Source organism: Dendropsophus ebraccatus, chromosome 12 (genome assembly GCF_027789765.1).
Source record: "Dendropsophus ebraccatus isolate aDenEbr1 chromosome 12, aDenEbr1.pat, whole genome shotgun sequence".
In the NCBI taxonomy this organism is placed as follows: domain Eukaryota; kingdom Metazoa; phylum Chordata; class Amphibia; order Anura; family Hylidae; genus Dendropsophus; species Dendropsophus ebraccatus.
Window position 1 is genome coordinate 86,594,537 of NC_091465.1, and position 13,799 is coordinate 86,608,335.

The 13,799-nt window shown below is 45.7% G+C and overlaps 1 protein-coding gene across 6 annotated transcripts in view; it reads left to right on the forward strand.

The window, feature by feature from the left end:
- Positions 1–1,196: 1,196 nt before the first annotated feature.
- Positions 1,197–13,799, forward strand: part of SPEN (spen family transcriptional repressor) — a 52,080-nt gene continuing 39,477 nt past the window's right edge. For 3 of the 6 annotated variants that reach the window (XM_069948737.1, XM_069948739.1, XM_069948738.1), the window contains exons 1-3: positions 1,197–1,478; positions 10,356–10,676; positions 13,032–13,505. In XM_069948737.1, the coding sequence (XP_069804838.1) occupies positions 1,396–1,478; positions 10,356–10,676; positions 13,032–13,505 (878 nt within the window). In that variant the 5' untranslated portion in view covers positions 1,197–1,395. The other 3 variants (XM_069948741.1, XM_069948742.1, XM_069948740.1) reach the window with 2 other exon arrangements.

Consider the following 13,799-nt stretch of genomic DNA (forward strand, 5'->3'; position numbering starts at 1 on the left):
TACACGGTGTATAGAGCTGTATGTACTGTGTATAGAGCTGTATATAGCGAGCAGTCCTGTGTATACACGGTGTATAGTGGTGTACATACTGTATATAGCGAGCAGTCCTGTGTATACACGGTGTATAGAGCTGTATGTACTGTGTATAGAGCTGTATATATAGAGCAGTCCTGTGTATACACGGTGTATAGTGGTGTACATACTGTATATAGCGAGCAGTCCTGTGTATACACGGTGTATAGAGCTGTATGTACTGTGTATAGAGCTGTATATATAGAGCAGTCCTGTGTATACACGGTGTATAGTGGTGTACATACTGTATATAGCGAGCAGTCCTGTGTATACACGATGTATAGAGCTGTATGTACTGTGTATAGAGCTGTATATATAGAGCAGTCCTGTGTATACAGTGTATAGTGCTGTACATACTGTATATAGCGAGCAGTCCTGTGTATACACGGTGTATAGAGCTGTATATATAGAGCAGTCCTGTGTATACAGTGTATAGTGCTGTACATACTGTATATAGCGAGCAGTCCTGTGTATACACGGTGTATAGAGCTGTATGTACTGTGTATAGAGCTGTATATAGCGAGCAGTCCTGTGTATACATGGTGTATAGTGCTGTACAAACTGTATATATAGAGCAGTCCTGTGTATATGGTGTATAGTGCTGTACATACTGTATATAGCTAACAGTCCTGTGTATACACGGTGTATAGAGCTGTATATATATAGCAGTCCGGTGTATACACGGTGTATAGTGCTGTACAAACTGTATATATAGAGCAGTCCCGTGTATACATGGTGTATAGTGCTGTACATACTGTACATATAGAGCAGTCCTGTGTATACAGTGTATAGTGCTGTACATACTGTATATAGCGAGCAGTCCTGTGTATACATGGTGTGTCTCATACATTGCAGGCTGTAATATGTGTGTGCACGTCTCTCTATGGAGGAGAGCAGCAGCTCTCTGTATAATGGAGCCTGTCTCTCCTATAGAGCCTCCCCCCGCCTCTGTATTTTCCCAGCGCTCCCCCCCTACCAGGATTTTCACAGCCAAATGTCAGTGCGCATGCGCAGTTGATAACAGTCGCTGCTGGCATCTGCGCAGACTGGGAACCAAAGTGTTCACGCATGCGCAGAGCGGCCCCGCCCTCCACCACCCCCTCAGCTCCCCATTCACCTCAGCGGCCGCCGCGCATGCGCGGAACTAGTGTCGGCGCCGAAGGGCTGGTTGTGCGTGTGTGACCGGGACACGGCGGAGCGAGGGAGCGCGGTGCGGAGAACCGAGCAAATCCAGAGAGAACCCAGCAACCTGCCCGCCAATGTTGGGCTCCGCGGCCCGCCTCCACCTACCTCCGTCTGCATGAGCCGGGATACCGAGCCAGCATGGTCCGGGAAACCAGGCACCTGTGGGTGGGGAACTTACCCGAGAACGTGCGGGATGACAAGATTATCGAGCATTTCAAACGGTGAGTGACCGCGACGTGGCGGAGGATCTACCGGGATCACAGCCGGTGCAGGAGAGGGGCCTCTGCCGGCTGGAGCCCGACCGAATCTACCGGCGACAGGATTTACCTCAGATATTCGGCTGCACTGAGAGTATATGGAGAGTACCGCCAGATCATGACAGGATTTACCTCAGATACCGGCTGTACCCCGACAATACATGCTGTTCCTCGATTATACTGGGAGGACCTGACAGGATTTACCTAATTTTTCTGGCTGTACCCCAATAATACATGCGGTACCTTGGTTATACCAGCAGTTCCTGACAGGATTTACCTCGTTCTTGGGCTGTACCCCAAATATTTTTATGTTCCAGCAGTTCCTGACAGGATTTACCTCAGATATTGGGCTGTACCCTAATAATGCTGACTGCACTGGCAATTCCTGGCAGGATTTACCTCAGATTTTTGGTTATACCCCAATAATACAGAATATATTGGCAGCTCATTACGGGATTTATCTTGGCTATTTATTCACACCTTATACTATCATTTGGAGAGTACCTGACAGGTTTCTCTGTCCTCAGATTATACTGAATGTACCAGCAGTCCATAGTGGTATTTACCTCGGATAGGAGCCCGTCCCCATGCTTTGGTATTTCTCAGGTGATATTGGTGGCGATGGGACCTTCTCCCCCAGTATCATACAGTCAGTATGTGGTAGGGCGCACCTCAGATTCCTGACATATCCCCCCCCCCCCCCCCTCAAAAAACAAAACAAAACTTGTCTGTTTTGGTTACAGGAGCGTTGTCCCTTGATCTCTCACAGTTGTGTGACTGACCCGTGTCCCTCCATCTCTGGTGGTTGTGTGACTGGAGCGGTGTCCCCTCCATCTCTGGTGGTTGTGTGACTGACCCGTGTCCCTCCATCTCTGGTGGTTGTGTGACTGGAGCAGTGTCCCCTCCATCTCTGGTGGTTGTGTGACTGGAGCGGTGTCCCTCCATCTCTGGTGGTTGTGTGACTGACCCGTGTCCCCTCCATCTCTGGTGGTTGTGTGACTGGAGCCGTGTCCCTTCATCTCTCACAGTTGTGTGACTGGAGCAGTGTCCCTCCATCTCTGGTGGTTGTGTGACTGGAGCCGTGTCCCTCCATCTCTGGTGGTTGTGTGACTGGAGCCGTGTCCCCTCCATCTCTGGTGGTTGTGTGACTGGAGCAGTGTCCCTCCATCTCTGGTGGTTGTGTGACTGGAGCCGTGTCCCTTCATCTCTCACAGTTGTGTGACTGGAGCAGTGTCCCTCCATCTCTGGTGGTTGTGTGACTGGAGCCGTGTCCCTCCATCTCTGGTGGTTGTGTGACTGGAGCCGTGTCCCCTCCATCTCTGGTGGTTGTGTGACTGGAGCGGGTCCCCTCCATCTCTGGTGGTTGTGTGACTGGAGCGGTGTCCCCTCCATCTCTGGTGGTTGTGTGACTGGAGCGGGTCCCCTCCATCTCTGGTGGTTGTGTGACTGACCCGTGTCCCCTCCATCTCTGGTGGTTGTGTGACTGACCCGTGTCCCCTCCATCTCTGGTGGTTGTGTGACTGGAGCCGTGTCCCCTCCATCTCTGGTGGTTGTGTGACTGGAGCCGTGTCCCCTCCATCTCTGGTGGTTGTGTGACTGGAGCAGTGTCCCTCCATCTCTGGTGGTTGTGTGACTGGAGCCGTGTCCCCTCCATCTCAGGTGGTTGTGTGACTGGAGCCGTGTCCCTCCATCTCTGGTGGTTGTGTGACTGGAGCGGTGTCCCCTCCATCTCTGGTGGTTGTGTGACTGGAGCCGTGTCCCTCCATCTCTGGTGGTTGTGTGACTGGAGCGGTGTCCCCTCCATCTCTGGTGGTTGTGTGACTGACCCGTGTCCCTCCATCCCTGGTCGGTTGTGTGACTGGAGCCATGTCCCTCCATCTCTGGTGGTTGTGTGACTGGAGCGGGTCCCTCCATCTCTGGTGGTTGTGTGACTGGAGCCATGTCCCTCCATCTCTGGTGGTTGTGGGACTGGAGCCGTGTCCCTCCATCTCTGGTGGTTGTGTGACTGACCCGTGTCCCTCCATCTCTGGTGGTTGTGTGACTGGAGCAGTGTCCCTCCATCTCTGGTGGTTGTGTGACTAGATTGGCGTTCCTCCATTTCTGGGAGTTGTGTGACTGGAGCCGTGTCCCCCCCCATCTCTGGTGGTTGTGTGACTGGAGCGGTGTCCCTCCATCTCTGGTGGTTGTGGGACTGGAGCCGTGTCCCCTCCATCTCTGGTGGTTGTGTGACTGACCCGTGTCCCTCCATCTCTGGTCGGTTGTGTGACTGGAGCGGGTCCCTCCATCCCTGGTGGTTGTGTGACTAGATTGGCGTTCCTCCATTTCTGGGGGTTGTGTGACTGGAGCCGTGTCCCCCCCCCCCATCTCTGGTGGTTGTGTGACTAGACTGGCGTTCCTCCATTTCTGGGGGTTGTGTGACTGGAGCCGTGTCCCCCCATCTCTGTCAGTTGTGTGACTGAATCCGTGTCCCCCCATCCCTGGTGGTTGTGTGACTGGACTGGCGTTCCTCCATATCTGGGGGTTGTGTGACTGGAGCCGTGTCCCCCCATCTCTGTCAGTTGTGTGACTGAATCCGTGTCCCCCCATCCCTGGTGGTTGTGTGACTGGACTGGCGTTCCTCCATATCTGGGGGTTGTGTGACTGTTCCGGACATCCCCCTGCCATACATGACTTAGACCCATGGTTGAACCCATTGACACCACCCTGCTAGCGCCATTATGTTCTTCTATCTGCGTCGGTTCCCGCAGTTGCCCCTTGTGACTTCTCACCCTTCATTCCCGGGGGTTCATATTGCTGCCTCTCCTGCGGCCTGCTGCTTCCTCACCAATGTCTCCCACCTTCCCCCGTCTATAGCTCTGTGTTTATATAATTTCTGCAGCGGGGATACAGCTCCGATGTTCGTGTTCTGCCACACTCCATGTATTTTTCATGGCGTACGTCTTTGTATCTCTGCGCTGCATCCTGTGCGTGTGAACATAGGCAGCAGGGGTGCACAAATTTATGGCACGTGCAGAATATTCTTGTTTCCTGCACGTCAGCCTGATGTATACTTATAGTGCTGTCCTGCTGGAGCACATCATGGGCTGGCAGGGTTGTGGCTTTTGTATCGGTGTAGACATGATGCCACATTTGTGTTTACTTGGTAAGTGTAGCCTGTGTGTATCTATAGCAGCAGATACCTCTGTGTGTATCTATAGCAGCAGATACCTCTGTGTGTATCTATAGCAGCAGATACCTCTGTGTGTATCTATAGCAGCAGATACCTCTGTGTGTATCTATAGCAGCAGATACCTCTGTGTGTATCTATAGCAGCAGATACCTCTGTGTGTATCTAGGGCAGAGGGGCTGTTACATTGTGTATAGAGGATTGTGCACCATCCTGTGCTGGAGGGGCAGACGCTTGTATTGTTTGTGATTTTCTTCTTGAGCTGCTGAATTATTAAACATTTTACCCTTCCTCCCCTGTAATTTCTGTGTATGGGGGGAGGGGAGCTGTGGGATTTCATTGCGCTTCATGCATGGTGGCTGATAGTTGTGCATTTCCTGGGAATCTTGCTTTAGGATCTGGTTGTGTTCAGGGTGGCAGGGCTAGAAATAGATGCACTATAGACCCAGGGAGTCCCACACGCTAATAGAAGCGGGGAGGGAGCAATGTCCTTGTTGTTCCCATGGACGAAAACATTACTAACATGCCTTTAGCCTATTGTAAAGTGGGGGAGGGGGAGCTGTGATCTCTGCATCTATTGCTCTTCATCCTTGTATGGATAATTCCCAGCAGTGACCTCCCTGCTCCCACCCATAATATCCCGAACGATGGGTTCTGCAGATCCGGAGAGAAGGATCTCCTTAAAATGGCGCCCAGCACCTTCCTGGCTTACTGAACGCAGCAAAGCCCCCAGTGTGTGTGATCCAGGCATAAGTTGTGTACACAGAAGCTTCCCTCCACTCCGCCATGTTCCTCCTCCCAGCCTCTCCCTGTGTCTCTGCAGTGACGCTGTAACATTTGGGCATCTTTGTGTGCCAGGAGGGCTCCTCTCGCCTTCAGCACAGGTTATTTTTGGAGCCCCAGATTAATCTGACATTTTGTACTCTGCAGGATTGAGCAAATAAAGCCTCTTGTGTTGCTAGGATTTTCACAGCAACTGAAAAGGGCTTTAAATATTGTGCCCAAAGTTACCATGGAGATGTTGCTAAGAGATGCAGCGAGGGAGGGATTTAGATGGCGTATTCACAACAAGCGTCTTTTATTTAAAGCAGGGCATCTGCCATGTGTGTACGCTGTGGAGCTGCTGGGATTTTTCATTATAGTTATTTTACATGTCTTTGAATCGTGGATCGTGTCCTGCATCCTCAAATAAAAATCCTTCACCGTATGAGTGGAGCTATGGAGCTGATGCAGACACCTCTCCAGACAGTGGCTTTTAGCTTCTTACCCTTCTGCATTTTGTTTTTGTTATATACGCTCCTTGTTCCCACCCATCCCCCACCCAGTGAAGTTGCTTCCATAAAAGCCTCTTTTAGAGAGAGCCTAGATCCCTAGAACATGTGCCACGTTGTGCTGTGTAAAATGCAGCCATTTCTCTCATTTAGAAATTGTTGGGTTTTCTTCTCTTAAAGCTGCATTGTCCTTGGGAATGTGTAAACAGCAGTTTGCCATTGTATAGGGTGGGAATGGCTTTTATTGTCCAATATCTGCAGTTACTCAGCCTTTTGTTGCGTAAATGCCCTTCTCTTGTATATTTTACATCTGAATTGCTCCCTGATTGCTTCAATGCTATGTTTACTGTCATTTCCCACATGCTAAATACCCTTTGGAAAAAAAAAGATGGGATAGGTCCTGCTAAAGCTTCATTAAAGCTCAAGTTGTAGAAAGCAATAAGACCTACTATATGGGTCTGCACATCTCTCCTCTACAGGGGGGCATAGCTTCTCCCCCCATGTATGTTTTATATGTAATATTATTTTGTTTGCTGTTATTCCTAATCTCCATTCATTACATTAAAATCTTTTACCAAAAATAAAGTGCCGTATCCTGGAGCTATTCCTGTACATTGTCTGAGAACAATACTAGGTGCAGATGGATCTTTGTGAGCCGCTCGCAGCATAAACAGGAGTGTAGTGCTGGGAGGAATCTGCTGGCCTGACATGCTCCTACGCTGCAGCTCGCTGAAGGAATAGGCTTGTGTAATTGTTTTCATGGATCTCCTTCATCGAGCTGCTCTGGCGTTTTGTCACCATCTCTTTCTGAGTAACCGATGTTTGTGAGAAGTGCAGGATTGACTGTCGCAGTATAGGGATCACAATGAGATTGCATAGTTTCTAGTTTAACAGTCCTCAGATCCATTTTCCCATTGCCTTTGCTCTGTCAGATTATCGAGATCACGTTATCTAGGCTAATGGTTAATGATTATGCAAGTATGTGTTTTAAATGCACATGCCTGTGTAGTGAGTCACCGCTCCTAGACCAGATTGTTACTGAAGGGCACATTCTAGAACATGGTTTTCTGTATTGGACGGTCCTGCTTGGTATGCCACAGCTCACAGGCCGGGTTACACTGCCTTTATGTTCATGTTTTATACCCTAGACAAAGATATAAATAGAAAACTAAATACTGAAAAGGCAGAGGGAAGTTTTGGGGGAAAAAACAGCAATGCAATTTTTTTTTTTTTTGCTGGACAGGCTACTACTACTGCTAGGCTATTCTATACAGCAAGCAAAAAAAAAACCAAAATGTAATAAAACTCAAACTAGTGAAATGTGAACTTAAACACAGTGCTCACCCAGCAATAGTTTAGAGGGATTTGTTCTGAATAGTGAGGTCTTTGTTGCCCTGATATCGATACTACTTCTGCATAGTGCTGCAAAGTGCAACTTTGTTGATGTGGCTGTCACCTAAATATGTAGCTTTCAGTGTAGTCCCTATATTAAGTACTTGTTTCAGTCAGGACTTCAGACTTTGTCCTTTTCTAGTTTCTCATTGCTTTTCTTCATGTCAACGTTTGTTGTTTCGCCTCTTGGAGATGCACATTAACTGTTGGCGGTTTGATGTCTGTTTTGGTTCTATGTTATACCATCTGCTTCATTGTTTCATGTGACAATAGATTTGTGCTTATTTTGTTCACCTAAAGATGGCATAGATGGAAATGTGCGCCCCTCATCCAGAGAGTTTAATAAACAAATGTTTACTGGGATTAAAAATTATTCAGTGTCACAAATCTTATTTATTGCTTTGTTTAAACGCTTCCTGATGTCAATGCAAGTAATAACCAGTAGTCCACTGCTGCGGACATAGACCATTTTTTTTTACACATTAGAGCTTTTTATTAGTCATAGACAAAATAATATTTGACAGCTTAAAAGGGGGTGCTCAGCCACTTGGGTTTTGTAAAACACAGTTAAAAAAAAAATTTCACTATTGTGCCCCTCCTGGCATCGGTTCAGTGCGTCCTACATCATTGTTTTCACCTTACCACCTTCATCTTGCTAGACATTTGTTTTTAGGTATTCTTTTTTTTTTTTTTACTAATATTTGTTTAAATAATTAATACAAATGGGAACTTCTAACAGGTTAGAGGGACATCAGGCCCCAAAGTAAGAACAATCATCAGCAACAAAAGCAATGACTTTGGCCCGTTTCTGAGGGGATCCACAGGAAATGACTTCTCCCAAGGGAAAGGGGGGGAGAAGACGGTTACATGGCAAGTTAGACACAGGAAAGAAATGGACAACACTTTTAGGCTTGGCCACAGACTTATTTGTCCATAACATTAAGGAATTAACACGTTCATTAAGTTGGTCTGTAATTGCAGATCCATAATTACAGACAAATTTAGTGCCTGTTGAATTCCCCATTCACACTATCCGTAGTTTCAAAGATCTGCACTGATACGGATCACCCTAATTTAAAGGACACCTGTCACCCCCTGTGTCGGGGTGACAGGCTCCCGACCCCCTGTTAGATCCCCCTATACTCACGTGATCCCGCCGGGTCCCGCTTCCTGAGCCGGTCGGGTCACGGAGATATCAGCGCCCGAAGCCCGTCGTGCGCTGACAGCAGAGTCAGATGCCCATAGAGAATGAATGGGAAGTCCGATGCTCCGTCATTCTCTATTGGCATCGCATTCATCTCTCAGCGCGCGCGCCGGGCTTTGGGCGCTGACATCTCCGTGACCCGACCGGCTCAGGAAGCGGGACCCGGCGGGATCACGTGAGTATAGGGGGATGTAACGGGGTCGGGAGCCTCTTTAAGCTATCATCTTTCTATATTTGGTGGATCCACAAAAAATATAGATTGCGGATGCACTACGGATAATTTTTTTTGCATATTGCTTACATAGTATACGGTCCTGGAAGACCAATAAATGCATAAATGTGGTCTAAATATAAATATGTATAAAATCTTGTGTTTCCTTTTGTACAGTCTCTAATCTGTATGTCTGAAAGGTTACTAATTTTTAGCAAATGGTAAACTCCCTTTAATACATGAACCTAAATGACAACTACTTAAACATACAAGTGATGCAATCCTAGTGTTGCACAATTGTGGCTCGATGACTGTAGCTAATGTTCAGTCACTTAAGAGTGTATTCCCCTGGAAAAATAAAATGAAATGGGGCCTCACAATGTAGAGTATTTTAGGAAGTGGTGCCACCCTGTCAGCAGTTTTCACCTGGTCCAGTACCATATAATATTGAGATGTTTTAGTTAATAATGTGACATTTTAGTCTTCAAACTAACTAGGTCAAATGATCAGTTCCAGTTATACATGTGACATTCAGCATTCCAGCCAATGGTTTTTTTCTTTGTTTTTATGGACAATGGGGACCACATGTACATAACAGAGTGTTTGCCATTGTGTCAGGTTTGTATTTGAGAGTATCACTAGCATTTGTAAGTGACTGTATCACGGGAATGCTGTTCTGATTACTCTGCAAATGCAACCTTACTTGCTTTTAATGTGAGGTTCCTTTACAGAGACTTAACACCCTTCTTCTCAATAGTTAAAGCAAGTTTGGGCATGAAACTCCGGGGTGGGGTTGTTGCTTTCTGCCCTGCTTACATAAGGTGTTTAACTTGCCAGGTGTAAGGACAGAATACTAAAAGTTTTCAGCTATTAGTCAACCTTTAGGCTGAAATGTTCACATTTCTAGAGAGGTTATTGTCTAAGCAGGTTAAGACGTGCCTGAAGAAAGCGCTTTACATTTACAAAGAGAAATTTCATGGTTTAGTTAATATTGGAAAGCTTTCACTGGTCTATTATACCCTTTCAATGTGTTTGTTGGTTAAGGCTCTGTTCACTTCTCTGTTCTGATAACCATTTTTATGTTCTGTCATACAATTTAAGTAATGGATGCCAAGTGCACCAGTAGACTCTATTGACTTTCAATGGTGCCCTTCGTTTTACTGACAATAAAAATAGTGCTGGATTTTGTTTCTGTCAGAGGTGACAGATTAAAGGCCCTATTCCACCAACAGATCTGATGACAGATTATCTGCCAAAGATTTGAAGCCAAACCCAGGAACAGACTATAAACAGAGAACAGGTCATAGAGGAAAGACTGATTTCTCCTCTTTTCAAATCCACTCCTGGGTTTGGCTTCAAATCTTTGGCAGATAATCTGTCGTCAGATCTGTTGGTGGAATAGGGCCAGAGACTTAAATGCAGATGTGAACAGTCTAAGATGTAGGGACATTGCCAGACATTAACTTCTATGTAATAGAAAACAAATGTGTTGTGTGTTATACAGATAATAGGGCAGCATATGTAGATGTCTTTTGTTTCTGGTTCAGGTCTAATTTTTTCTTATTTTTCCCCCTTTCTTTCTTTCTCTCTTCTGCAGATATGGACGCGTCGAAAGTGTCAAAATTTTACCTAAACGTGGATCTGATGGTGGTGTGGCAGCGTTTGTGGATTTTGTGGATATTAAAAGTGCACAGAAAGCGCACAATGCTGTCAACAAAATGGGGGATCGGGACCTACGGACGGATTATAACGAACCGGGCACCATTCCGGGAGCTGCCCGTGTTTTGGATGAGACAGTTTCCATAACATCTCGTAGTAGAGAGGTTTCTGGTTTCAGAGGAGGTGGTGGAGGGCCCACTTACGGACCCCCACAAACACTTCATGCACGGGAAGGACGTTATGAGCGGAGACTTGATGGGTAAGTTGTAAGGTTTCTGTAGGCAGGTATTTTGTATTTAATATGGTGAGGAAAAAAAACAAAACTCTTAGGTTCCCCCTGATGGATGTAACATTTTGGGAAATCTGTATGCTACCTCTTGGGTTTGGAAATGTGATTCTTATCCTAATGGCTGGGACCGTGTGGATTTGTAAGGGAGTGTTTCTGCAGCTGGCTGGATGTATGTCCGGACTTTCTTTAGTTGGAAGTATGGCGTTTATTCCCATGGATTACCCTCCCTAAGGGAATAGTGCTGCTGTCTGTGTGGATATATCCTTGGAGTTACATAGGACCACTGGGCTGTGGTGTACAGTGAAATCTTTCAGCTGGTGGAATTGGTCCTGGACATGGATTGTCAATCGCTGGAACATACATCGCATTAACCTCCTTGGATTGTATATTAATCTGAATGGGAATAGTTTGAGAAGAATGAAGACTACACACAATGGGATTTACATCGATAAAGCTGGGAATAATTCTGTTACATGGCTATATAAAACGACAGATCTTGTGGAATGTAATGTGGATATGAAATTCTACCCGAACTTTGGACAATGGTCAAAGTGAGGATGGTATAAAAAGCATTCTGAAAATGTATGAGAAGAAAAATAAAACACAGCTTTGGCACACTAGTGGGTGGAACGAGGATATACCGAGTCTGGATGTCTATACTCTACCTTGTGAATTACAAGCTTTCTTGGACTTTGACGGATATGGTTTCCCAGAAAACAGCAGCTGCCATGGGACGTGATTTTTGTTTTCCTCCCCCCTCAAAACCACAGTGGATACTTTTGATCCAAGCCAGGGGGCTGGAGAAGGGTAATTCCTTCCATCCCCATTGAACTCCATTCCTCTGCGGATTGCTCCCTTTTTTTGATTTTTTTTTTTTTTTTGGTTTGGTTACCTCCGTTTTTTTTTTTCATCTAAAGTGTCATTTGAAACCCCTGCCCTTTTGCCTCATTGAGAAGGTGGATGTACCCTAAAATGGGACCAAATTGGGGAAGTTATGTTCTCAAATCACTCCCTAGATTTAATTGGGATTGTAGGTCGTGTTTCCTCACTCGGAAAAGGTTGGTATGTGCTGCCCTGTATATATTCCGCCCCTCTCCTAACCCAAAGTCATCCTTTATTTCCACTAACCCCTATAGAACTAATAGATTCATCAACAGCTTGCTACTGTTTAGTCTTCTGAGCCTTACAACTTTGCTTCCTCCTCTACCTCCTTTCTCTCTGTTACGTTCTTAGCAATTGTATTGATGTGTCTGTCATAACTATAACACTAAGCAATGGCACTTTTATCTGTAGTTCTGCTTTCCTAATACTTGACAGAGAAAATCTTATTGCCCCGTTCCTTCTGCCACAGCCCTCTCACCAGTGCAATGTTGCTGAAGACAATCTTAATATACAAATTATTTCTGTTGTAGTATTATTGGATGTGCTAGACCTTAAATTCACCCTGGGGGAATTCTATATTCAACATTACAAACATGATTATAACCTCCCATGCGGGAGATAGAAGTTAGGCTGCTCAAACCAGGATAAATATTGAAGAGCCATCTCTCTCTCTACATATCTTTGACTGATTTTCTCTACCAGCAAATAGAAGAACTACCAGATGTTTGCACAGAAGAGACTAGCGGGAGATCAGGAGAGCTACGGGATAGGAAGCCACCCTATAGGCAGTTTAGTGGCAGGAAGAAATGTCCTGTAGTAGCCATGAGTGCTATTGCGTGCTGCCCACTGGCCTGTCTCATATGGTGAATGTACTGTATTTATCCTGAGGAAACCCTGAAACACTCCAGACACTTTTTGTGGATTTCTGGACATTCTTTCAATCACTATCAGCCAACCCCTTAGATGAATTGAATACTAAGGTACATATTGTTACTGATGGCAAGCTTTATTGTAACCATAAGAATCACTTTCTGCTTGAAAAACAAAACAAAAGACTATATATTTAGATATATGTATATTCCTAGCATAATTCTTAGTCAAGCAGCATTGGACTTGAAAAAGAGTTGATTTGTGACCAGCTAGCAGATTTACAGAGAGATGCCTTCAGATTAGTCTAGCAGACATCACATTTTTATGTGTAGTTCATGTAAAATATAATATTTGGCTAGCGTTCCTCTCAGATATTATTTATTGGTCATAATAGCATGTCTTTGGACCTTTCCACACATGGAGCTAGGATTTGACTTAGCATTTAGTAGTAGTTAATGGCATTACATATTGAGTGAGTGCATGATGTGCTTTTTTTGAATCTACATTTTTTGTGATGGGAGATTGATCAGTTCCTCCCTGTTTTTTTTTTTATTTATTTTTCTTTAACCACAGGGCTTCTGATACACGGGAGCGTACTTATGAACATAGTGCCTATGGACACCATGAACGTGGGACTGGAGGGTTTGAACGGACACGACACTATGATCAGGATTACTATAGAGACCCACGTGACCGGACCTTACAACATGGAATATACTATAATTCTCGTCGGAGTCCAAGCCGTTTTGATGCTCATGATCCACGTTATGAGTCTAGGACCCGGGAGCAGTTTACATTGCCCAGTGTAGTGCACAGGGATATTTACAGAAATGACATTTCAAGGGAGGTACGAGGCAGACGGCCTGAACGGAACTACCAGCACAGTAGGAGTCGCTCACCTCATTCATCCCAGTCAAGGAACCAGTCCCCTCAGAGGCTGGCTAGCCAAGCTTCTAGGCCTGCCAGATCACCCAGCGGCAGTGGTTCACGGAGTAGATCGTCTAGTAGTGATTCTCTCAGCAGCAGCAGTAGTACCAGTAGTGACAGGTAGGTTTCACAGTGCTTGGATAGACAGTGGATTGACTTCAACACCTGTTCATCTCATTACCTTATTCAGCGGTCTTTCATATTGCCACTTTGTGATTTGCGTTGGTGAAGTTTTAAAGAGGATTTCCATCCAAAACTAATACATTTTCCCATACTGGCAATTCGGAAGTTTGGGTGGTAGCCCAAGTTTAATTCTGCTGTGCTTTTGTTTTTCTTACATAGACATTGCCATTTTTGTGCCCCTCCATAGGGTTTTTTTTTTTTTAATGAGAACGATAGCAGGTTTATCTGTGC